The 25,316-nt window shown below is 34.6% G+C and overlaps 1 protein-coding gene across 1 annotated transcript; it reads left to right on the forward strand.

Annotated features, from left to right (window-relative positions):
* The first annotated feature begins 5,356 nt into the window (after positions 1-5,356).
* LOC149579835 (uncharacterized) lies at positions 5,357-6,664 on the forward strand. Its single transcript, XM_089812471.1, has 3 exons — positions 5,357-5,580; positions 5,663-5,736; positions 6,210-6,664. Exons 1-3 carry the CDS (start codon positions 5,493-5,495, stop codon positions 6,360-6,362), a joined length of 315 nt encoding a protein of 104 aa, XP_089668597.1. The 5' UTR covers positions 5,357-5,492; the 3' UTR covers positions 6,363-6,664.
* The last annotated feature ends 18,652 nt before the right edge of the window (positions 6,665-25,316 follow it).

Here is a 25,316-nt window from a genome sequence, read left to right on the forward strand (position 1 = left end):
TTAGAGACCTTATTTTTTGTTAACAATAAAATGAATTGGTCAAGCAAATAATAGAGAATTTGTTTTACAATATTTATGTTGTGATCTTTCATTCTTTTTACTAACAATAAAATATTCATATAAACAATTCCCAAAGTCATAATAATAGAGTCTAATATAGAATATTATTAAAAAAAATGAGTACTTGATCAAAATCACGAGTTCAGATAACATAATAGTGTGTTTGAAAAATACATCATCTATCAAACAGTTCAAGATTAATAGGGTTACATACAAGATTGCTTAGCATATTTATTCCTAGTTGTTTTTGACTGTGGGCTTTGGTTTCTTCTTTATGGTTGGTCATTCATTGACCATCGAGTTACAAAATTTCTTGTCTCTAGTAGTGTTTGGCTATGTAACCACTCCCATATATATCTAGTGTTTAAATGAAAAAGAAAAATACATGTTAATACATTATGCTTGCTTTAGTAGTTATAGTTTTTATATTATAAAAAATTATGCTTGTAAAAGTAATTAAATGATCAATAAAAAAAGGTTGAAAATGAAAGAAACTATGCTAAAATGAAAGATTCACAATGTTGCATAAAATATTGTCTTCATTTTATTTTTGTTGATTTGGATTAGTCATCATTAAAATATATTTCAATAGTGTAATTTTAAAAATTAATCTTAATATATTTTTTTAATATTTTGAATTCAAATTTAATTTATATATTTGATCAATTTAACGAGCTAAAATTGAAAAATATATTTACTCAATATTGATATTTATTGAATAAATCATTTATAAATTTTTAAATCAAATTAGATTATATATTTTATATTATAATAATTTATATCCTATTTTAATATATATTATATTATGTTATATTTTAAACAATAATTTAAATAATGTTATATATAAAATAGAATGCATAAATATAAATACAAATATATCATTTTATCTCAAAAAACTAAATCAATCAATTAAAATAGTTCTTATAAAATAATTATCAATTAAAAATTTAAATTTATTTGTTTTGTACAATAATTGATATTATATATTTTTATGGGTCTTATATAGGAAATAAATAATAAAATAGAAGCTATGAAACTTATTAAGCTCACAAATTTGTTAAAAACATAGTATAAAGAATGTGATATAGTTGACTAGTTTTTGTTATTATAAATGAACTAAGAAAAATTCATTGACAATTATAATGTTAATAAAAATAAGGAATCTTACAAGAAAACACATATAATGAATCAATATATTAGAGCATTTAAATTTCTCTTATCTCATCCTCTTTAACCAAGTGTTGGCTACATAAATTTCTTGGAGAATAGGGTCTCGTATTGTTGTTTATTGTTTAGAAGACAAATGACATGAAATATAAATATTTATTTAGGTCTTATTCTTGAAACTAGCCAACAAATCCTTACTTTATACACAACTCAATTACAAAATCTAGAACAAAATTCTGGGTGATAAAATAGACTAATAAAAAAAAAATTAACATCAATAAATTCCAAACATTAGAAAAATAAAGATTTTTTATTAATTTCACTTCTTACTATCTTTCAAGATTGAAAATCTCCTGTATCTAGCTTAAAAAATTAAGGTAGCTTCCAAAATGCTTGACTCCATTATCCTTCCACAACACTCAATAATAATTATTTTTATGAGGGTAGAAGAACACTCTTTTATTCGTAGACCCAAATGAATCTTGAATTTTATGTCTCAATATTAGTGCAAGGCTTAAAACAAAGATCATGGCCCTGATTGGTGTTGCCCAATAGGCCCTAGTAAATTAAAGCACTGATGTTTAATTAAAATACTAGTTTTGGGGGCATTGAGTATTGTTGGCCTCATAAACTATCCCTTCCATAAACAAATTCAATAAACAAACATCCATCTCTCTCTCTCTCTGTCACACACACACACACACACACACACACACACACACACACACACACACACACACAATATTTTATTTAATCTATATACTTCAATAGATGGATTTGTTTGGTCCTTAGCTTTAAGTTTTTTAATTAAATAGAAAACCTAACCATAAGGACAACACAAGAATTGTTTGATCTATCCAAAATTTAAATTAACAATTTATTTGTAAAATATAAACTATATAATTTTAATAAAAAATAGCTTTATGCATCTATATGGAGGTTTTCAATGGCACCATCAAATTATTTAATTACAAATTCTATGCTTTTTATTGACTCCACAAAATGGCATTGCTAATTTGCGTTGGCTTTTTTCTTCTTCTATCAATTGCAAAAATCTTGAATGTTTGGCAACATAAAATGGTATTGAAATCCCCAACTTTTCTTTGTACAAATTAAGTGTAGAGAAGTACACCTATTGTTCATACAAATTAAATGCAAAGTAACCCATTCATCTACATAAATGGAAATGTAAATGATGGAAATGATAGCCTCAAATTTGCCAACAAGAAAAATCTTCATTTTTCCATGTATATGCTCTCACAACATGTTTCGAGGCTAAGACAAATGTTATGAGAAGTTTGCTAAATAAAAGTTCTCTTTAAACAAATTTTTGTTTGCAAATAGAAGGATCAATGTTACAAGTTCTTGTACTAGTGAATCCATGGCCACCTTCTTCTTGATTTCTTCATACAATCTTCTATTGCAAGAGTAGTTTTAAGATTTATGGGCAATTGTGCTGAGTATGAAAAAGACAATTTTTTTATTAGGTTGTAGTGTAAGTTGTGTCCTATCTTTTGTGTCTGTGTTTCTATCGAATTCTTTATTGTCATATGGTGTTCAATACTAAAATTCCAATGACTTGCCTCAACTTTGTGGTGTAAAACACGCCTACCACATAACATCTTAGCATCAAAATATTGTGATACTATTTTTCGGTATTTAATGACGTAAGACCACTAGATTGTACCCAAAGACTAATCTGTTAGTACCCAATACAACCACTCAACTTATAGGTCACAAGACGTGGTTAAGCCATTTTCACGAATCCCAAGGAGAGTGCTAAACATTTTGCCGACAAAGGGTTTGAGGATTCAAACATGTGACCAAGCTCCGACACCACTTGTTAGAGTGAAGTTCTCATTGCACCAAAAGACCAATCTGTTAGTCCCCAATATAACCAGTCAACTTATAGTGCACAAGAGACAGTTAAGCTATTGTCATGAATCCTAGGGGAGCACTACACATTTTGCCAACAAATGTAACGATAAGCATAAATATAGAGAAACAATGTCTTATCTAAGTAAATTAAATATTTTTAACCCATTCAAAGCCATTGGCCTTATTAATAGAGTTAATGTAATAATTATAGATAAGGGTAGGTGTACTTAGATCTAAGATCAGTATAAGTAATTTAGTTCAACAACTATCGTAGAATGTTGATTGCTACATAAAAAAGTATGAAATACCGGAGAGATTACATGATAGAAAATGTGCATGAGAATCATGTTGGCCTATTCTAGTTAGAGACTTGATAAGTTAAGGTTGTGGGCAATAGATATCATTAAGCAACTAAAGTTTCTTTTAAGTGAAATGACTTTTGTGGATTAAACTAAAATGAGAACTTGGTGAAAAATAACTTGCAAATATTGTTCTTACAAGTGTGCTTTGACAATATATGGTTTAGTTTATTTGTCCAATAAGTGAATAAGTTCTCTTAAGTCAAACCACTTGGTAGAAACATTATAATACAAGTGATGAAAGATGAAAAAGGAAAAAGGAAAAGAAAAGGTGATGAAAGACAACATTTTCAAACATTCACATGGTCTATGCGACAATGTGAATTTGATTCTATTAATGCTTTTTGAAACTTGAAACATGATTTAATTGTTAGGCTAATTAATTTAAATTACATGTACTAGTGTACAATGATTACTTTTAAAAATTCACATGGTCTATGTGATAATATGAATTTGATTCTATTAATGCTTTTTGAAAATTGAAAAGTGATTTAATTGTTAGTTGATTAATTTACATTACATGTACTAGTGTACAATGTATGCTTTTAAACATTCACATGGTCTATGTGATTATGTGAATTTGATTCTATTAAAGCTTTTTGTTAATTGAAACCTCATTTAATTGTTAGTCTAATTAATTTACATTACATGTACTAGTGTACAATGAATGCTTTTAAACTTTTCCCCTATTATGATTGAAGATGAGACTTGAGAACTCTCACATGATCTATATGATAATGTAGATTTGATTGTCAATGTTATTTGATAATCAATTATTTACTTTATTAATTTACCTTGTATAAGTATTCATACATAATCTATATTTTTCAAATTTGGTGGTACATTCACAATAAGAATGATGAAACATTCACATGATTTTTAAAACTTTACATTTGTACTGAAACTACAATAAATTAGCAATGAGAACCAAATAGAAGATAAATTTGCAAACATTATGTTATTTGAAAATTGAAATGTATCTTAATTATCTTGTAATTAATTCACTCTTAACATATATTGATATATAGTATATACTTTAAAAATTATGATAACAATCTAATATAAAATTAAAATATTGATTATTTTAAAATTATAAGATTAAAAACTTAGATTATTCTAGTCCAAGAGATAATTGTAGATTTTACAAATAACAAAATTTTGAAAATATATCTTAAATTTAGAAATAGAATTAAACCTTAAATCTGTTGGGGGAAAAAACTAGAAATAGATAAGACTAAATCTTAAATAGGGGAATAGACCCATAGCCACCCAGACTTTACTTCATGCACCTACAATTCCTAATTGTTAATCAGCTTTATGATGGTTTGTTTTAGCATGTTTGTGTACAAGTAGGAGAGTTCTTTCTCGGCATTAATTGGGGAGGGGAAAGGTAACTATTAATGTGGAGTATTGTGGGGTATTACGTTTTTCTTATATACACATTCTTTATAGCTCGCAGTCTTTGTATCTGACTGGGTTGCCTTGCAAGTCTGAACTCTCCATTAAAAAATAAACAAACAAACAAACAAAAACACCGTGATTGATGCAAATAAATGGCAGAAACCCTAAAACAAAACACCCGCTACTGGCGTGCAGAGAATGTCAGCTGTATTTTTAATGGCGATGGTAAATCGCATTGATGATATCGCCATTAAAGTGCCGCTCGAGCTATTCACTATATTTATCAATTTCTGACATAGCGCTGCTTTACGCGTATAGAGGCAGTACGTTTTCCATTGTGTCTTAAATAATCCGGCTCTGGGTTCTGCTTTTAGCTTGTATTTTGGGCAAAAGTTAAGCTCAGACTAATCATCATAGATGCTTTGCTTTATCAGAATACAATTAATTATGATGGAACAATCCAAATCACAAATCTACCCAGATTTCCTCATAAATGCTAATCCATTTCAAAAGTTTTTATATAACCCTGTATTCTTCTTAACGTAGTTCAAACTTCAATTGTTGTTTCTTGGTGGAAGATATTATTTGTTTGTATCCAGAGGGCAAGGGAGTTCAATAGCTGCAGAAATGAAAGAGGGCTCTCATAATGTTGTCTACTATTTCATGGTGATATGCATTCTTTGGGCAGTTTCTGCAGAGGCATTGCATGTCAAAGGTTTGAGCTAAATATCAATGAAAAATTTAATACTCTCTATATTGTTGGTGCTAATACATCTGGTGATTTCTGATTTCTGCAGATATATCTGTTGCTCATGGTCAAATGAGTTTGCATGGGAAGGGTTTCAAAGCAAAGCCAATTTTGGGAGATAAGGTAAGTGTTTCAGTATTCTGACATGCAAAACCCTAAGATCAAATCTATTATGTTTCTATACTATAATTGTTTTTTTTTTTCTTTCATCAATCATGCAATATGATCCACCCATCTTTAAGTTCTTTTAGCTTTCTTATAATCTATTAATATATAGAACTTCACGTACTAAGGAAGATATTAATTTTTAAATTAAGTCAAGCTTGAAGATATTAAGTTTGGAGAAAATAAGTCAAGCTTGAGTATTTTTAGCACTTTTAACATAAGAATCAAATTCTAATGTGTGATATTTAAGCCGTTCATAAATGATATAGTAAAGTTTGAAATATTGATGATAAGATTTTCGACAATTACATGTATGAACTGATATATAGAACCCACAAGATACTTTGCCCTGCCATTGTGTATGAAGTGTTTTGTATTTTTATCTGTGATAAGGAATCATGAATAGCATTTGCTTTCTCTATGCGTAACAGGTTGAAGAAGCCAAAAGTAAGAAAGAAATCAAGTCTATTGCAGAAGTTAATGGGGATAAAAGCAAAAACATTGAGCCCAAGAGAACAGAAATGTGGGTTGATCAATCTGATTATCGTGATCCAACCACTCATCCAGTTACTCCATCTCCCTGAGAAAAAATTAAAATAGGTATACTATTCACAACCTGCATTGCAATCTTTGGGGGGTCTATGGAGAGAAGAGTGTGAATGGTATTTTTAAGCTTCTTATTATTATAACATTATTTTTAAGCTTCTTATTATCATAACATTATCTAAGTATCATAACATTATCTAAGCATGGATTATATGGATTTGTAGCCATAAATCCTTTTTAGTTGTTTTCCTTGTATGAGAACGACGTTATGTATAGGGTGAACAAAGAAAATTGTACGCCTTTTTTGAATAAGTTTATGTATAGGTTATGATTTAAATGATGTTTAGAGTTATTAAAAATGCTATCCATTGGTTCTTTGGCGGTCTTTGAGGATCTTCCCCGATGATATTTTTGAATCTGAAATGTTCATATCAGTGTCATTGCGATACATGATATCTATGGTTTATGGAATTAGTACGAGATGTTTCTGATTCTGAATTTATGAATTCTTTATATTTTGAATTACTTTTATAGCATAATTTGGTTTGGAAGATGATAGGAATTGGCTTTTTCAAAATCTGGATTTGAAAATTTGTGCATTTGTTTCAGAATTTGCAAAATGGAATTAGCATACAGGACTTCCAATTTTGCCTCAAAACCAGGTTTTCCAACTTTCTTAAAAAAAGTAGGAATTGAAAATTAAACTTTGGTTTTGTTTTTTAAGAAGTGTAAAAACAATAGAGTGGACCACTTTTTGAAATTTGCCTTCAACTCGAAGCTTATGAATAAAAAAATTTGCCTTCAACTCCAAGCTTATGCATAAAAATGTGTCTTCACACACATCTTCTTAGTGAAACAAATGGTTTCAATAAAATCTCAAAAATCGGAATGAAGATATACAAAACCTTGATTTGGCTAAACCAAGGTTTGTAGAAATTTGGGTTTTTTAAACTCCACGAACCAAACAGACTCTAAAAGTAAACTCTAAAAGTAAACCAACATGAAAAAAACATGTTTTTTATTTTATTAAATCAAGGTTTGTAGGAATTTGGATTTTTTAAATTCCACGAACCAAACGAACCAAACAGACTCTAAAAGTAAACTCTAAAAGTAAACCAACATGAAAAAAACATGTTTTTTATTTTATTAAATCAAGGTTTGTAGGAATTTGGATTTTTTAAATTCCACGAACCAAACGGACTCTAAAAGTAAACGAACATGGAAAAAACTTGTTTTTTATTTTATTTTAATGATTGATTGTTTCAATAAAATTTCAAAAATTGGAATGAAGATATACAAAACCTTGATTTGGCTAAACCAAGGTTTGTAGAAATTTGAGTTTTTTAAATTTCACGAACCAAATGGACCCTAAAAGTAAATGACTATGGAAAAAACATGTTTTTTATTTTATTTTAATGATTGATTATTCAATTGGAATCCAAATTCATATAGTCAAACTTTCTTATTAGGGTCCTTTTTGTTGGGGGAATAGAAATTATAGGAATATGAATAGTTATTATGGAATAGAAAGTATGGAAACATATTCAGTGAGAATTGATGGGGAATTCATGGACCCAAAAATTTATGTTTTCTAAAATAAATTAAATTGGAATAGGAATATGTATTCCAATTCTATTTATTTAGGTGGAATAGCAAATGCTCACTTTTAGGGCAAAATTGGAATAGATATTCCTATTTGCAATTTTGAGAAATCAATTTTTTTAAATTTTTTTAAAAATTTACATATGCCTATTACACTCATGTTCTTGTTGCCAAACAAATGAGACCTTAATTAACGATAATGATTTTTTAAAAATTATTATTATTATTATTATGAATATAGGAGATTGTTACCAGTTTTTGAGTATTTTATACTAAGAATAATTAGGTATGTTTATTAAAATATTAATATATTAACAAATGGTTTTGTATTTTTTTGATTATTCATTTTCTAAATCAGAAATGACTATTGATATAGCTTTGAGTTTCATGTAACATATTTTAGATTGACATTCACTTGGTTTTGTTTCGTTAAGTATATTTCTTATCATTAATTTGATAGTAAACTTTTAATTGAAATATAAGATAATGTACTATTGTAACAATAATAGCTTTCTTATTAGTCTTGAATATTTAAAATATTTAAAAAAAATGAAAAACAAAACAAAACATTCCATTGGTTTAAGAAAATAAAATAACAACACATTATAACTTGATAATTTGTTACTAATAATCTTATCCTATGCATTGCATATTGCTAAATAGCTATGTTGTACGAGACATATTTCCTATCCTCGTGAGAATTGTCTTTGTCCTTGAAACATTAGGAGATGGCCCCCAACTATGCTTGATATCAAAATATTGTAGGAAGTGCCAATAAGTTTTCCCTTGCATTTGGGGATACTTAACGATCCCTAACATGATCACGGGACACCCAAAACATTGCCTATCTATTTTCAAAATGAAAAAGTGACCCTTACACATTTACATGTTCTTTTTTCATTGTAAAACAAAAAAATTTTCTTATTTTAATTTTTTTTTCTAATGAGGCAATATGGAGAGCCATAGGGTTCAAATAATGGACAAAAAAGATCATGATTAAATATGTACACAATTTTGATTTAGATAAATTAATAAAAAACATTAAGAAGGATGGGGACCCTAGCCAGTCTATGGCAATGGTGAAGGATAGGGGCAGCCATTCTATAGCTATGGCCTACCTATAATTCATATGGAGGAATGCCTTGGCTAGAATAGTAGGGCATTCTTCCAGGTAACAAACATCAAAATGAGTTGAAAAGCTTGTTGTAGATTATAGTATGTAGGGACTCTAGGACTCACAAATGAGAGTATCCATATAGTAACTAGGAATTGCAATAGGATGTTGATCTTGAAGTTGTCGTGGATGTTTATGAGGAGTTGCAACCAAGACTATTAGGCTACCACTAGAAGATCCTTGGCTTTGAATAATAGTTGTTCTATGGATATAGCGAAGGATAGGGGTAGCCATTCTATGGCTACGGTTTACCTATAATTGGCTAGAATAATAGGGTATTCTTTTGGGTAACAAACATCAAAATGAGTTGAAAAGCTTGTTGTAAATCATAGTATGCAGGGACTTAAGGATTCACAAACTAGAGTATTTATATAGTAACTAGGAACCACAATAGGATGTTGATCTTGAAGCTATCATGGAAATTGATAAGGAGTTCCAACCAAGACTATTAGGCTATTATTGGATGATCCACTTATGTTTGAGGGAAATTGTGACTCATGATTTTGAGTCTTTAGGTATTGATAGCTAGAATGATGCTTACATTCATAGTTTGTTTCTATAGCTTGTTATATTTTGTTGTTTGAGACTTTTGGTTACATGCTTGAGAGAATTTGATTTGGGTGTTTATCTTAATATAAATATTTTTGATGTCTAAGATTGTTATTATAATGTTGTCAGACTGATTTGGATTGTTGTTATTAGTAGTTGTGTTGTTATACTATTGCTCTAATTAGATAAATCAAGATAGGGCCCAAACCCTTAACAAAAAGGTAATTTATAAGTTGTAAAATCTAGAAAATAACTAGTAGAATAGGAAAGGAAACATTAACTAAAACAAAAAAAACCATAAACTAGCAACTAGATAGAAAACCAACACACAAGCCTAGTACATTGCATAAAGGCTAGTGAACCCCATGAAATTGGAACCACTTCACTAGCTACTTGTTAAGCTATTTGAGCTTATCAAGGAATGAAGCATGCTTTAGAGATTGGGATGAACCTATGCCTCTTGGGATCATCACCTCCTCATAAACTAACTAGAGCTTATTGTCACATCTCTTCTTTTTCATCTTATGTTCTTCAAACTCTAATATACATGCATCCTTGGGCAATTCCAGTAATATTGCATCAACTAATAATTTAGCCTTTCTATATATCTAGGCATTGTGGACTCCTATGTCTAGGGTTGCATCATGTGATTCAACACTTCTAGATGAAGTTATATTAATATTGGTTTGGTCTATTCTAGCTTTCTTATTCTAACAACTTGGCTAGAAATATTTAAATCTTGTGATGAAGTTTAATAATTTGTGACCCATGTTAGCACATTGTTCTATATAGAAATAGGTTTCATCAACCCTCTTGTATGTTTGCAAGCCACAATGTATTAATATGGGGGTTATTCTTCATATGATTTAAGTCTTGACCTATCTATTTGTAATACTTTTCCTTTATCTTGGAAATTGTTGATCAGATGAGTCAAATTATGGGTTGAGATATTGTAAATAAGTAAGTTAGAGGGTGTATCTTTAGAGAGTACAAGGAACAATCATTAAGTGCAAGGTTTTAGCATGAGATGTGTTGCAAATGTGATAGATTGCTGAAACTAGTTTCAAAGAAATTATAATGTTAGGATTATACTTTTGAGGGATGGTCAACTACAATCCATGTAGTAGTTGTATAATGGTACTATAATAAAGCTTCTATTGGTTGGCCAACTTTATGATAATCTAGTTATATTCTTCCATATCATGTTCTTTTTTGTTAATTTGTTTGTGTATTTTTGATGTTGCTTACTTTTTCTCTAAGGTTAGACATCTCACATGGGGATCCTCTAATCTTGGCTATTCCAAGTAGTATCAGAGATGGTTTGGGTTACTATTGTGGATTGTACAAGGACTTGAATCCCATGTCTCTACTTACATGTCTTATTCTTGTGGCTCATAGTAGAAGAGGATATTATGATCTACAATAGTTAAAGGTTAGTGCAAGGTGGACAAGAATGGATTGGGTTGTTGGGAGATTGAGATCACACTTGTAAGCCTATTTTTGAGGTGGTAGAACATTGGATCTGACCTAAAATTATGAAGGTTGCACATGAAGGATAGGGTAGATGGTGGATTTGATAAGTTTCTTGGTTACGAAACAAATTTAAAAGTTAGAGGATTTTTTTTTCCAATGGTGGATTTTCAGATTGGATTTGGACAATCAACACTTACAATTATATTGTTGAATTTGAGGAATCGAAGATTGGCATCTTGGTTTAATATGTTTCCTAGAATGATGAATCTTAGAAGAATAGATAAAATGATAGAGGATTTCAAAAATGAGATAAGGATTGATAGCCATACTACTTTGGCTAAGGGTTGAGAGGAATCATGAGACAAAAGATCAGTTTGAGGAAGATGCTAGAGATCTAGAGACAATAGATGTGCATGTTCTTGCTGAATAGGACAATTATTGAAAGCTATGACAAAATGGGTAAGTCATAAAATTGTTGTTGCATATTTTTTATGGTTATTTACACACGAAGGATTCAATAGATTGGATTAATGAACAAAAGATTATTCTAAACATGAAGATACTATGGATCCAAAGAGGGTTAGATTAGCATGCATTAAGTTAAATTATCATGCTACCTGATGGTAAAAATATTTTCATAAAGACAAAGTGTTGAAGTTGATGAAAGATCAACCCCACAGCTCCCAAGAATCACCTGCATGCAAACACCTGTCATAGAAAGTGATGGATGTAACTAACCAAATGCACTACTATCCACTCCTTAAGCTTCTCCTAATCCCTACCAATACTCCTTCAAGTCCCTCAAGACCTAACACTGGCTAGAGATGTGGTGACTGACCTATCAAGCATTTCACATTCACCCTTCAACTCCATCTCCACCTTCTAAGTACCCACAAGTCTTCCAAAACGGCAACCAAACTTCACTTACACCCCACTCTCTTGCACCTCTAGGATCTTAAGCCTTCCTAAACATCCCTACACTACCTTCCATCTCTCCACCAAGTTTTATGACCAACCAACAGGTTTTGGGCGCTCTCCTAAGCTCAAACAACAAGTTTCTCTAAGAGACCCAATTGGGGGCTCTTCCTTGTAGCCCTATTTCACAGTCTTAGCCATCAAACTCACAAAAATTACAAAGAAGATACCAAAAAAATTTGATATCTTTATTAGGCCATGTAAATCTAACAAAATCCAAAAGATGGGTTTTGGGTCTATCCTCCTTACTCATTAACCATCAAGCCCTAGTTTACGCCTATTAAGGACTAAAACCACAAGTTGTTCCACACATGCCTTGTTCTAAAACCCACTTAAAAAATGGTTATGCCAACACCATGTAAATATTCAACCATCTCTAACTTCAAGGTTTGAAGCTTCTACACCTTCCCCATTGATCTCTGCAACGTCTTCTTATAGTTGTCTACTCACCAAGCACATAGAGATGCTTAGCCTGATAACCTACCAATAGCATCAAGCAGGTGGGTGGTATAACAACTGACTTCAAAATTTCTTACTCCATCCTATCCCCTTGCTCCATGCAGAAAATGAGACTTTTCCACTGGTGGGTTTAGCAGGGAGAGCCCATTCTTGCCTCAAATGCTGACTAATGTCTAGGGTAAATTGTAAGCAATAATAAAGCTAAAACTTTAACCTAACTATTTATAGTGACCAAAGGTCTTAACACAACATCCTAAAAATTGTTAGAAAACTTCTACAACAAACAAATACAATGTATGAGCTAAGAAAACAAAATCATACACTAAGAGGTACCCACTGTCATAATAGTACTATCAGATTTCCCACCAAAAGCTTGTTCACTTCATTGATTCAAATTTTGTACTGTCCAACCTCTTCCTCGGTTAAAAAAAAAAACAATATATAGGTCTTTTCTTTTGACCTTTCCTCTTCTTCCACATTTGATCAACCATACGATTGCCATGATTGTTGGCCTTCCAAAAATTATAAAATTGCTCAGCAACAAAAAAATGTTGCTTGATAACTTTTTGACAAATTTGCAACTTTTATTGTTTCTCACTCTAAATACCTTAAAAATATTTGCAATTTGAGAGACATCATGGTTGGCCCTTTGACACATTAGACAACTCTCAACATATCTCCTTACCTCATTTTGCATTCTAGGACAATAACTTAGAATTTTTCCATTTGTTCTAGTGTCTTATTTGCCCCAAAATGACGTCCAAGTGCACCATTGTACTTTTCTTTGATGATGTTTTCCCTCATTGATGACTTAGGGATGCCTAGTCTACTACCTTTGAACAATAGGGCATCCTATAATATATAATCAGAGAACTCACCATGGAAAGTGTTAGCATAACTCAAACAAGTTTAATAAGCCTCCCTAAAATCAAAATCTTCCTTATAAAGATCTTTGATATGCTTTAATCCCACACTCTGCAACTTGACTTCTTGAATTGCTAGTATCCTTTTGCTCAAAGCATCTACCACCTTATTGGTAGTCCCCTTCTTGTGCTTTATAGAAAAAGTAAAGGATTGGATCTGTTCTGCCCACTTAACATGTCTATGATTGAGCTTTTCTTTTCTATTTAGGAAGATGAGAGAATGATTGTCAGTATAAACTTTAAAATCGTTTGGCATGATGCAATGCTTCCATTTCTTCAAGGCTTGTACCATGGAGTATAGTTCAAGATCATAAGTGGAGTACTTCTTTTCTTCATTCAACTTCTCTAAGAAGAATGCAATGGGATGATTTTCCTAACTTAGTATTGCTCCTATAGCACTTTTGCTAGCATCACACTCCACAATAAACACCTTATCAAAGATAGGTAGCATTAGGGTGGGCAATTCTATAATTTTCTTCTTCAAGAATTGGAAAATCATCGCTACTAGTTTAGTCCATCTAAATTTACATTTGATCCCCCCTTTGATGGTATCAAGTATGGGAGATACTATCACACTAAACCCTCTAATAAATTTCCTATAAAGTGTGGCTAAACCATGGAAAATTCTAAGATCACCCATTGTCTTAGGACTAGGCCAGTTCAAAATAACTTCTACTTTACTAGGATCCATCTTTAGACAATCTTTTGAAATCACAAAACCAAGATAAACTAGTTTAGACTTAAAAAACTCTTACTTCTCCAAATTGATGTGTGGCTTCTCTTCATGCAATTTCCTCATCACCATCCCAAGATGCTCCAAGTGCTCTTGTTTGTTCCTATTAAAAATAAAAAAGTCATCCAAATAGACTATCACAAATTTTCCAATGAATTGTACTAATACCCCATTCATCAATCTCATAAAGGTGCTAGGAGCATTGCTCAAGCCAAATGACATTACTAGCCACTCATTAGTCTTGAAGGTTATTTTCCATTCATCTCCCTACTTGATCCTAATTTGGTGATATTTTGATTTGAAGTCAAGCTTGGAATACACACATGAATCTCCTAGATAATCCATTAGATCCTCAATCCTAGGCATGGGCAATCTCTACCAGATTGTAATCTTATGGCTTGCTCTTGAATCAACACATAGCCTTCACTTACCATCCTTCTTAGGTGACAAAAATGAAGGGCATGCATATGGGCTCAAACTTTTCCTCACCAATCCTTTGTTTAGTAGTTCCAAGACTTGTCTACTTACTTCTTCATTCTATTGTGGTGTGAGCTTGTAGGCAGGTTTGTTTGGAAATGTCGCACCAGGTACCAAATCAATTTGATAGGTGGTAGTTCCTTTGATTTGTCCTCTGGGACTAGTGAGGGGTATTGTCTTAGCAATTCTTAAACTTCTGGAGGTAGTGACTCCCCGTCTTTGACCTCTTCCTTTGGCTTTTCTATTAGGGCATATGCCTAAAAATATTCCTCCTTGTTCATTTGCAGGAAATCCTTACCTTTGATTAGTCTGATTGCACTGCCATCATTATCTTTTACCATGTGATTAGGTAGTGGATCCATTCTAAAATATTTGCCATTCTTCTCTATCAAATAGGTATTCTTCTCCCCATTGTGTTGGGCTTTCACATCATACTGCCATGGCCTTCCTAGGATTAAATGGTAGGCATCCATAGGAATGATTTGACATAGGACCCTATCCTTTTATTCTCCTAGCTCAAAATATACCCATGCTTGCTCTTCTATTGTGAAACTTTGGCTCTCATTCAACAATGAAATCTTGTCAGGGCTACATGAGGTAACCTTTTAAGTTTATACTTCTCAACCATTTCCAAAGATACAACATTATCTATGGATCCAAAATCAACTATCATTTTTCATAGCTTACCATAGGCCTTGCCTTGAGTTCTAAACATAGACTTCCTTTGTAGTGGATCTAACTTCATGGGTATCTTCAACATAGTCCTACTTAGCATCATGTTCTCCCCATCAAATACTGGTGTTGCACTCCCAACTTGTGCTACACTATTACTACTACAAGCCTCATCATTCATGATTAATTGGTTCCTTCTATCTCTAGCATTATTAGGAGCATTTGTGGTTTTGAGTGGGCATTGAACCATTGTGTGCCTTGGCTATCCACAAGAATAACATTTTAGGATTCCATGTCCTCTTCCTTGTCCACCTTCATATCCTTTGCCTCTGCCAAACGATCTCCTCCGACCTCTGAATCTTTGGGCACCCCTATGAGAATTTTCACCCTTACCACTATCATTTCTTTGTTCATTATGCTAATGATATTTTGGTCTCCTATCTTGGTTTCTAGTAAAGTTTTCTTTGCCCCTAATTGAATTCTCCTGCCTTCTCCTTATCTTTTCCTCAATCTTCATAGCCAACTGAAAACATTTTGCCACTATATTGGGGCATGAAATGGTTACTTCTTCTTGAAAGTTATACCTTAGGCCAGTTAAATATATATCTACCTTCACACTCTAGTTCTACCATCCTTGACCTTATACAATATACGAGCTCACATTTAGCTCCTTCTACCTCAAATTTTGTCTTCTCATATGTAATTGGACTTCATAGTCCTTAGGAACATAGGTATCCCTAATCATGTTTGACATTACCTTCCATGAAGTAATCTTGTTCTTACCTTCTCTTGTTCTTTCTTCCTAAATGAAGTTCCACCAGGTGAGGGATGCTCCCTTCATTCTTGGCTATGCTAGCCTCACCTCATTTCCCTCTATTATCCCATGGCATTCAAAGTGACTCTCAAGAGCCTCCATTCTATCCATTATAACATCAGGATCCATCTTCCCTTCAAAGATAGGAATGTCAATTGATTTGCTCCCAAAAGATTCTAGGGCTTTTATGAAAGTTTCTTGGTCTGCAAGCATTTCCTCATACTCATCATCCACATATTGTTCCTCCTTTTCTTCAATCTCTCCTTCTCCCTTATTGAGATCTTCCTCTATCTTCTCTATAGTCTTCTCTACTACCCCAACCTTGTTTTCCAAATGTTCTAACCTCTCTTTCAATTGCCTATTCTCATCTTTCTATTATTGTATCTCCTTTCCAACTCTACACTCATGACCATTTTTTCCTTCCCTGATGTAAAACATTGATTAGGTGCAAACATCCAATCTTCAAGCTCCAAGCTAAGCTTTGATACTACTTATGATGCAAATAATTGGTATAACTAAACAAATGCACTACTATCTTCTCCTTGAGGTGCTCCTAAGCCTTACCAATATTCTTTCAAGTCCCTCAGGACATACCACTAGCTAGAGATGTGGTGAATGACCTATTAAGCATTACACATTCACCCTTCAACTCCATCTCCACCTTCTAAGTACCCACAAGTCTTCCAAAAAGGAAACCAAACTTCACTTACACCCCACTCCCTTGTACCTCTAGGCTATTAAGCCTTCCTACTTTTCCTTACACTTCCTTCCATCTTTCCATCAAGTTTCAAGACCAACCAATAGGTTTTGGGAACTCTCCTAAGCTCAAACAACAAGTTGCTCTAGGAGACGTAATTGACGGCGCTTCCTTGTAGCCCTATTTCACAATCTCAGCCATCAAACTCACAAAAATTACAAAGAAGAAACCAAACTTTTTTTATAATCTTTCCTAGGTCATGTAAACCTAATAAAATCCAAAAGATAGGGTTTGGGTCTATCCTCCTTACCTATTAACCATCGAGCCCTAGTTTAGGCCTATTAAGGACTAAAACCACAAGTTGCTCCACACACGCCTTTTTATAAAACCCACTTCACAAATTGTTACACCAAAACCATTGACATATTCAACGATCTCTAACTATGAGGTTTTAGGCTTCTACACTATTGAGCTGTCGTTTTACATGATGCTAAACGACAAGAATTTGCTTTTGAAAAGCTGATTTTGTAAATCGACTCGAAGGTTCTGGGTGATCTTGTGACCTACTGGAACCCACTTAGTTGAAGATAAATGTGAATGTTCATGAGGAGGCCTTTTCTAGTTCATTTTGATTTTGGATGGAATGTAGAATTTGCACACTATTTCAAAAATAACACTAAAAGAACACTGTGTTTTTGTATTTTTATGTTTTTCATGAATGCAACCTAACCGTGCAACTACTATGAAGTCCTATTCTAAAAAAAGGGGTTAATAAAGAAAATAACAAAACTTCAAAACAAATAACATGAAATTGAAAAAATAAACATGAAATTTAAATCCTAATGAACATAAGCTATAGAAAACAACATACTGAGAGTTAAGCTTTCAAATAAATTGGTAGGTAACCATTGAAAATAGGAGCAATTCTTCCTAGATTCCACTAATGCAATCGTCGATGAGAAACTTTAACAATCGTATGATATTTCACCTTTCATCAAATCAGAAGGCCACAAAAAATACGCTTGCGCGAGATAAAAAGTTATGTAAGCACAATTCGATGATCTCTTCTCAAACTCGTTACGTTAGTGGAATTCATAAATTTGTAGAAAATACGAGAATTAAAAGATCACACAACCAGAAACAACACAATAAACCTTTGGCTCAATCACAATTCCAAGAAAAAAATTCACAAAACAATGACACATTTAGGCAAGAATCACTACACTCCAAATGCGAGCACCAAAAACATAATTTTATTGCATAATAACGACGACCCTCATTACAAATTACAATAGGGTATTTATAAGAAATCGTCTCTTCAATTTGTGTTGAGAGTGGGAGATATCTTCATGCAATAAAATGCTTTTAAAACATTAAAACAAACTAATTATATACAAATTAACTATCTAGCTAGTGCTTAGTAGGACTCCATCTATATTTTATTCATTAAAAGGATGCATGAGCCTTTTACATGTCAAAAACAAAGAAATTATGAAAAAAGAAATAGGAGGAAAGCCTTCAGTCAAAGTAGGAGCATTTGGGAGTGCCAAAATTGGAATCTGCCCCTTTACTAGGCATGTCTCAAAGTTAAATTACCGTTAGAATGCATTTTTGATATATGAAAAGCGCTATTTTTGGAACTAGCAGTTAACTGTCCGTGCACCTTTGAATTGCGGAGCTATAGACCTACGTACCTATGCAACTACGAAGCTGTAGACCTCGACAGGGTCAAAATCTCAAAATTTTACTGAGTGTCAAAATTGAGATTCTGGCATTTGGGTTTTGTTCTTCTTCATCCCAAAGCTATGTTTGGATGTTTGCCCTTGAATTTCTCTATCATCTCAATAATTTTAGCCACATCCGATAGATCTAAAGCCTCATATTTGTCTTTTACCTTTTATTTTTAATTGTCTACCTCAATTCAAGTGTCAGCAAAATCCCCGAGTTTGGTATCCAATTCTAACAGGGCTTCTTCTGTCCTGAAGGTTTGCCGGATATCTTCATCACTAGATGCCTCCTCCAAAGTCTTCTTAAAATTCTCTACTACTACCTCAATTGGCAATAACTTCTCTCATTCCTCATCCTCAAAAATATCCAATCATGCATCGCTATAGTGTCTCTCTGCTTCCAAATTCACTCTTGGGCTTGGTCCTTGAGCCGATGAATCTGCTCATCTAATGTTTCCATTACTTTATTGTTATCCGCTATCTTTTCTATCCAGTCATCAATCATATCTAACTCTTCTCCTATATATACATCAATCAAAATTCGGTACCTTTGTCCCTTTATGGCCTGTAGATTTCGCAAATCCTTACTCTAGGCTCGTACTTCATCCATAATATTGAAGTCCTGCTTCAAAATTGCTACGATGTTATTCACATTCTCCTGCTTAGCATGTAGTAACTCCAAATTCCTTGTAATAATCAAAACTCCTTTCTCCTCAAAAATTTCCCACCATTTTTGACAGGTTCTCAAAAATGGGTCTAACTGCACACCTCCCCCTTCTCTGAGTATGTTATTCAAAGTTTTCTCAGGGCGCTCAGGATCGAGTGGACCAACTACTTCGACTAGATATCCTTTTAGGATCTCAACATGCCTTCGAAGTGCTTGGAGTTCAGCCTCATCTTGCTCCATGTTCTTGAGGACCTCTTTGACTCCCATTGTCATCATTAATTGGGCTAAATCCTGTGTAGGCCTCCCCAACATAACTTTCTTCAATTCGTAATCCTCAAGACCAAAGCTTTCCACATTTGTGTCTTCAGGAGGGATAACCCCTTGTGCAAACAACTCCTGGTTCCGTGTGTTGGTGACAAACGCCAATGACGTTGCCTCGTGTGCTGGAGACTTAGATTTATTTAGAATCTCTGTAATGTCACAAATGTCTTCCTCTAAAGAACGGAATTGAGGCTTAGTACTCCTCATTATTTCCCTCCAGATCCATCTAGGGATGTGTTCTACTAAGGACCTGGCTCTTGATGACGAAGGGGTATGTTTTACAACTTCCTTCCCTTTGTCACTCATGCTTGGAGTTGTCTCCTATTGGGAGGGCTCTTCTTCTATAGCCTCAATCTGAGTAGACCCTCCAGCTTGAACCTCATGGGAAGGTGGTTAAGAATATTCCACCATTTGTCCCTCCTTTGACACTTCATCTGTCGCGATTTGTTTCGGTCCCTCCTCCTGTGATGGTTCCTTCTGAACCTGCTCTTCTTCCGAACTCTGAGGTGGAGGAGTAATTGAGCCCTTATCTACCATCATAAGTTGTGGTGGAAATTGGGGAGTAAGATCAAGACCCTGTGTATCTGGCAGAATCTACATCCAATCTTCCTATTGAGGTTCACCTGTAGGGGTGTCCCTGATCTTATCCCCAATCAAATTTGTACCCATGGGCATAAAATCAAAATCTGACATTGTAAAAGCGTCATTGCCTTTATCACTCTGCTCATCCACCCACTACTGTACTTCATCTTTTGAAGAAGACAGTTCTAAAGGTTCCGATTGGGTGGATGGCGAGGTACTTGTGGCACTCTTTCTCCTTTGTAGCTCAGTGGCTCTTGCTAGTTGAGTTCTTCCCTATAAGGGCACTTGTTCCTCTTCCTCTTCTGATTCTTCTTCTTCCTCCTCTTCGTCCCCTTCCTGAATGGTTTTGGGAATAGATGGAGAAGGCATTAATCTTCTGTTGATCTTTTGCCTCTTTTTTATCCGGATTTTAATCCTCTTCTTTTGTTTCTTAGAGGCAGAAGGAGAAGTTGGCTCTTCTTGTGCAGTAGGAATGGAAACTTGTGGAATCTCTCCCTCTTCTAGTTGGCTAGGCACAACAAGAGGCAATTGAGGTTCATCCTGGCCTTGAGTAGCTCTAGTATCTTGGAACCCTTGTGCACTCTCTTCTTGCTGATGGGGAGGCGCTTGTTCTTCAGCCTGTTTTGTTTGAATTCTTTGAGGGGAGATCCTCTTTCTTTTGTTCTTTACTTCCTTTTAGGAGGGTGATAGTATCCAAATGGGTGATCAAGCTGGTATACTATCTCGGGCCTGATAGGAGATTGTGCTGCAAAGGTAGGAATTGTTACTTTCTTCCCCCTACCTTTTTCTAGGTGGGCATGCACATGAAAGATCACTGTGTCAGGTATTGGATCAAGTGAAAAAGGCTTCTTGATCCAATCCTTCGTCATTCTGATGACATGCCTCGCCCGATGATTAATATCATCAACCTCCTCCCTGTCAACCTCAACATTCATAATGGGTCTTTCACCAATTTCGTCTGAGTTGAACAGGGGGTCCAGTAACTCCTTAGAATCCTGTTGCCTTATCTTCTTTGGGATGTTCAACTGGAGAGCCTTCTCTGCTAGATACAAAGTCATCCTATAATAGTCCCTTATGCAGACATCGTAGTCACTTGTTGCGTTCATTTAGTGATCTTCAACAACATGTTCATGGTGGAATTCCTTTCTTGCTAGACTCTCCACTCTCCCAATATTGTCAAAGTATGTCCAAGGAGAGTTGTATTCCTCGAGAGGATAATTCTCCCATTCCCACTCGAAGGACGAAATATATTGTTTCCGTTTCACTTGGTATGGTCCAATGACCAAGGGCCATGCCCAACAAGGTCTCTGTTGTCTCTTAATCTTCTCATATGCCAACTCAATTTGCTGGGCAATCTCTAATAGCACTAGCTTTTCACTTGGATATCTTGGGAGCTTCTTAGGATTGATGGAGGCACCAGCTACCCGTAGATATGTGAATGTTTTGAACTGGATGAAGTAGGCTTTGAGAATTGTAATCTATGCTTTGGCTTAATCAGATAACCTCTTTCCATAATCTCCCTCAATGCATTCAATGATCGCAAAAATGAATGTTTCATTCACGATTCTATATTCTTTGCTTTGTGTTGAGAGGTTTTTCTTTACTAGCTAAGGGTAGACTATATCTGGCCAGACATTGGGATCCTACATACTACCTCTCCTGTACAAACTAGGGTAGTTTATCACCCTCGTTGCGAGCAGGTATACCGTGTAAGAAGTCATATAGAACTTCTTCTTGTCTTTTACTGCCCTCAATTGCTCACAAAAATTTTCACTTACTGTGGTGGCCCAATCCAACGGTATCTTTGCTACCCTGATGGTCTCAATGAAGTTGACCATAAAAGTGCTGAGGTAGCCTGTTATAGGTAAACCCATAACTCTGCTCAAAAGGATGATGGAATATCCAATGTCCTCCTTCATATATCCTTGAGTCATATCCGCTTTTCCCTTTATCTTTCCCTTAGGAGGCTTCCCAATGAGGTATGATGATTGTATAATGTCTGTCGCGTTCTGCTAGTGCTCCCTGTACCATCTTTTTGCTGCTTCATATGAGAGTCTAATGAACTGATCAACCCTTGGGAGATGGAAGGCCCTCTCAATGTTATTGGCTTGGAGGTCCAACACAACTTCTCCTGTGACACTCTTGACCACTCTCTCTTAAGAAACAAAATGTTGTGCCAGTATCATGATTAGTTCTAGTGACTGCATCGATACAGGATGCGATGCTGCATTTACCAACTCGGAATGAATCAGTAAAGATACGAGAGCTAATCACTCGATTGGTTTGTTACAAATTTTGAGGAATTCTCTTATATTTGTTTCTTAAATCAATATCTTTAATTTCTGTGTGGTCATCATGAAATCTCGATTTGGATGCTATGCCTTGAAATTTGAAAACTACAGGCTTGGGTGCCATTCTAAATGTAGATGGCATTTAATCTCCTGCACATCATGAGAAAAAGCGTTTATTAGCTGATAATGATGAAAAACTAAAAAAAATGTAAAAGCATTATTTTACTAATTAATGGTGAAAACAATAAGAAAAAGCATGTGATGCAATGTGAAAAGGTGAACAAGTGTGGTCGTGTGTGCATATGAAGTGGGTGGACTTGATGTGAGCGTGGCGCATGCATAGTGCGCGACGTCAAGTTAAGGGTGCGCAACGCCAAAGGGCGAGCAACAAAATGTTTATGTTGGGCATGCGGCGCTGAATCTTTTTGGGTGCACGATGTTGCTTCAAAGGAGTGTGGCACCATTTCAAGGCGCACAACATGGAGGTAGTGGTCACGCGGCATTGTGGTATTGGCGGGCAATGCCCATGTTTCAAGTGCACGACATCACTTCTTTATGGGCGCACGACACCATTTCAAGATGCACATAGCACCGGGTTAGGGCGTTAATGACACCACTTCAAGGTGCACACAGCGCTAGGTTAAGGTGCATGTAGTGCTATTTCAAAGGTGCATGGTGTTGTTTGTTTATGGGCGCACATGAAACAAAATTGAGGATGCACCTTGTGCGCGGGTTCGAAAGCTCAAAACGTAATGTGAAAGAAACTAATTAAGTGTTGTGTGGGGGAAAGGGGGTTTTATAACCCCCCACCCACTCGTGGCCCTGTGCGGGTGCATGGTGTGCATCTCTCGTGTGATTTGATTATTATTATTATTTTTAAATTTTTTTTCAACTTTTAAATTTTTCAATTTTTCGACTCTAATATTTCCTTGAATCTCAAACTGTGAGTTCGGGAGTCCAAAAGAATTAGGGGGTCCCCATTCCAAGGGAATGGGGCATGCATTGTGGGACCGCAAGAAATAGCCTCGAAAAAAGGAAGAAATGACCAAGGCATTTCTTCATTAGCAAAAATCCTTTCAACGTGTGTCAAACACCAACCAAACTTCGAACACCTCGAGCATATTTCAGACGACCTTGCAATCAAAGCTTTAGAATTCAAAACTTGCAAGCTTAGTGTGTGATGCGTGTGTTCATTCCCTTTGACGTCTCAGGATGCAGTCTTTCAAAGTTTTCTGACAACTCGAAAACAATCTTCCACTCCTCCTGGTTCATTCATTCGGGATCTCTATGAAGGCTATTCATTGATCATTTGCTTGACTAGATGAGAGCATCTATTCAAGGGCTCTTGGCGGGATGTCACGTTCTTTTAACCTTTTGGAAAATTTGAATAATCACTCCATGTGGTTTTGATGAAGCAATGTTTTGGATACAAGATATTTTGTTTTTGAAAACATATCCTTTTGCTATTTCAAATCTTTAGAATCCTTCAGTCTTAACATCGTATTTTTCTTTTTATTTTCTTCTCTCTCTCTCTCTCTCTCTCTCTCTCTCTCTCTCTCTCTCTCTCTCTCTCTTTCTCTCTCTCTCTCTCTCTCTCATCTTCTATATCCTGACTACGCTTAGACTATGTAGCCAAGTGTAAGGAAACTTGGCAATAAAGAATATAACCGTTTCCACATAACCCATAATAGATCTAAAATAAACACGGAATTAAAATTCACATGCAAGAGAATAGACAACATACCCACAAAATGTGACACAAGATATACCTTGGGAAACCCTCATTGAGGGAAAAAACCCAGCCTCCAAAAGCATCCAACATCATGTATTATTCAGCAAAAAATACCATTGCCATACAACCATGGAAGCCTTCATGGCCATAGCCACAACCGAGAAAACTATGTGAACAAGCATGAATCCACACATCCCATGCCATGCTTTCAACCTTCACAAATGCTCCCTTGGCTAACCTGTCAAGCCTTGTCCCACTTGACTCTTGCCTTTTGTCTTCTCCTTGTCACTCTTTATCTCTCTACAACAACTACCCTTGTGGCTGCTTATATAATAGCAAGTCCCACAAAACCACTAAGTGGTATTACATAAACCATGTGCTAAAACTATGTGCTACCTAGCCCACTGACCCCACATTTAATATTGGGCATTTAATTCTTTTTCCCAATATTAAATAATTACATAAAATATTTTCACAATGTTACAATACAACTCATCAAGAATATTCCATGGAAATCTTTACATGTTGCACGTCCATCTAGGTACAACATTACATAATAAAATAAAATAAATAACAATATTATGCAATGTGTGCAACACCCATTATCTCAAAAACCTCCCACTTGTTGTATACATTGCATAGGGTCAATCCGTAGCCACACAAAAAATGAACAAGGGAACAATCCCTTCTAGCACATCCACCATCATGGATCTAAATACACCAAGTGCTCCATCCTGGTACCCGCAAAAAAATCAAAGTATCCAGCATCTCGAACATGAATGATCTCACCTCCTATTATGCCACTCCCACTGGACATACATAGAAGCCATCCAAAGAGAAAGCCACCCAACCTGTTGCATTAGAAGATCATAAAATCCTGTACCAACTGAAATTCCAAGCACAAAAAACTTGATCCAAAGGTGATCACATGTATCCGTAGTTGTCAAAATATCCATAGCTGAAATAGTACCCACAGCAAAGTGCCAACCCATCCAACTATCCATACCTCAAAGGTATAACAAGTGAATCTCATATCACCGACATATCCTGCAATCACAAGCCTCAAGAGCAATACCTGCCACATATATACCAAGAAGCTCTCACTGCAAAAGATAATGTCAAAT

Source organism: Cupressus sempervirens, chromosome 1 (assembly GCF_028749045.1).
Source record: "Cupressus sempervirens isolate cs-2001-9-10 chromosome 1, ASM2874904v1, whole genome shotgun sequence".
In the NCBI taxonomy this organism is placed as follows: Eukaryota; Viridiplantae; Streptophyta; class Pinopsida; order Cupressales; family Cupressaceae; genus Cupressus; species Cupressus sempervirens.

Bases quoted from the DNA above. Each gene is read 5' to 3' on its own strand.
- LOC149579835 (XM_089812471.1), top strand. From the start codon at position 5,493: ATGAAAGAGGGCTCTCATAATGTTGTCTACTATTTCATGGTGATATGC. The intron at 5,581-5,662 runs GTTTGAGCTAAA...TGATTTCTGCAG, and splicing joins AGAGGCATTGCATGTCAAAG to ATATATCTGTTGCTCATGGT. The intron at 5,737-6,209 runs GTAAGTGTTTCA...TATGCGTAACAG, and splicing joins AGCCAATTTTGGGAGATAAG to GTTGAAGAAGCCAAAAGTAA.